The sequence below is a fragment of the Cyprinodon variegatus genome, unplaced genomic scaffold (assembly GCF_000732505.1).
Source record: "Cyprinodon variegatus isolate N-32 unplaced genomic scaffold, C_variegatus-1.0 Scaffold1982, whole genome shotgun sequence".
NCBI classification, from domain to species: domain Eukaryota; kingdom Metazoa; phylum Chordata; class Actinopteri; order Cyprinodontiformes; family Cyprinodontidae; genus Cyprinodon; species Cyprinodon variegatus.
The window spans coordinates 51760-52825 of record NW_015152435.1 but is presented as its reverse complement, the minus strand read 5'-3'; the positions used below and the strand labels follow the sequence as shown (position 1 = coordinate 52825).

At 50.8% G+C, this 1066-nt stretch overlaps 1 protein-coding gene across 1 annotated transcript in view; it reads right to left on the bottom strand.

Moving 5' to 3' along the window:
• Positions 1 to 22: 22 nt before the first annotated feature.
• Positions 23 to 1066, bottom strand: part of LOC107104974 (NACHT, LRR and PYD domains-containing protein 3-like) — a 9123-nt gene continuing 8079 nt past the window's right edge. The window contains exons 7-8 of the mRNA XM_015405091.1: positions 917 to 963; positions 23 to 834 (exon numbers count right to left, since the gene is read on the bottom strand). Of these exons, the coding sequence (XP_015260577.1) occupies positions 281 to 834; positions 917 to 963 (601 nt within the window). The 3' untranslated portion in view covers positions 23 to 280. The remainder of the gene's footprint in view (positions 835 to 916; positions 964 to 1066) is intronic.

Below are 1066 nucleotides of genomic sequence, written 5' to 3'. Positions count from 1 at the left end.
AGAAAAGAACTTTTGTCCAGAGACTAAAAGGGTCATTCTAGAGAAATATTAACTTCTTGTAAAATTTTAGAGATCATTAGATACAAAAACGGTTTTATTTCAGCTCAACGTAACCCCCCCACCTCCTTCCCTCCACCCACATTAATTTATCTTTAAACTTAACTGAACTAAATGAACTTTTCCACTGAGAAAACTCACAAAGGGACAAAACGCTTTTACAAAATCAATCAGAAAGTAGGAGATCTGTGGGACAAACGTCTTCCTCGGCCGGTGGGCGGGGCTAAACCTGACACAGAGACACGGACGAGTTGTAGGACCAACATCCGAAGCCGAAGCCGAAAGCCGGGTAGAGGGGGGCAGTGAAGGAGGTCTTGAAGGTGTGGAGGTGGAACATTTCATTGGCGGAGACGGCGTAGAAAGAAATGATCCCAGCGGGGACGTCCACATAGACCCCCACCCTGAGGGACAGCAGGGAGGCGTACTGCGGCGTGTAGACCGTCTCCTTCCTGTTGTGCCAGAAGGAGTACTGCCGGTCGGAGCAGACCAGACTCCAGCACTGGTCGTTCCAGCCCAGCCTGCAGTCGGCCGTGGGCCCCTTCCTGCTCAGCCGTTTATAGCTGACGGCCATGATGACGGGCCCCTCCCTCTTCACCTCCCAGTAGCTCCGCCCAGTCAGACCATTTTTGCAGAGCAGCTGCCAGCAGCAGTGGTCGAAGCGCTCTGGGTGATCCGGGTATGGCTGCTCCTCCATCACCACCGTCACCTTCTTGTTGTCGTCAGACAGCTGGAGGTTCCTGTGCGCCGTATTCGGATCCAGTTCCAGCTGACAAGCATCTAAAGACAGACAGAAGGAAACCATGTGGTTGATTCATCAGAGACGCTCAGAGGAGAACGTCCTCAATCAAACACTCCTTACATTTCTTCAGACCCGCCTGCAGCCTCTGTTCTCCACAGTCCTCCACTCTGCAGGAACAAACCCACAGAAACCAGTTTAATTCTATTCAGTCTATTTCTATAGCTCCAGTTCACATCAGATCATCCAGTCAGATTGATTCAAAGTTTTCTA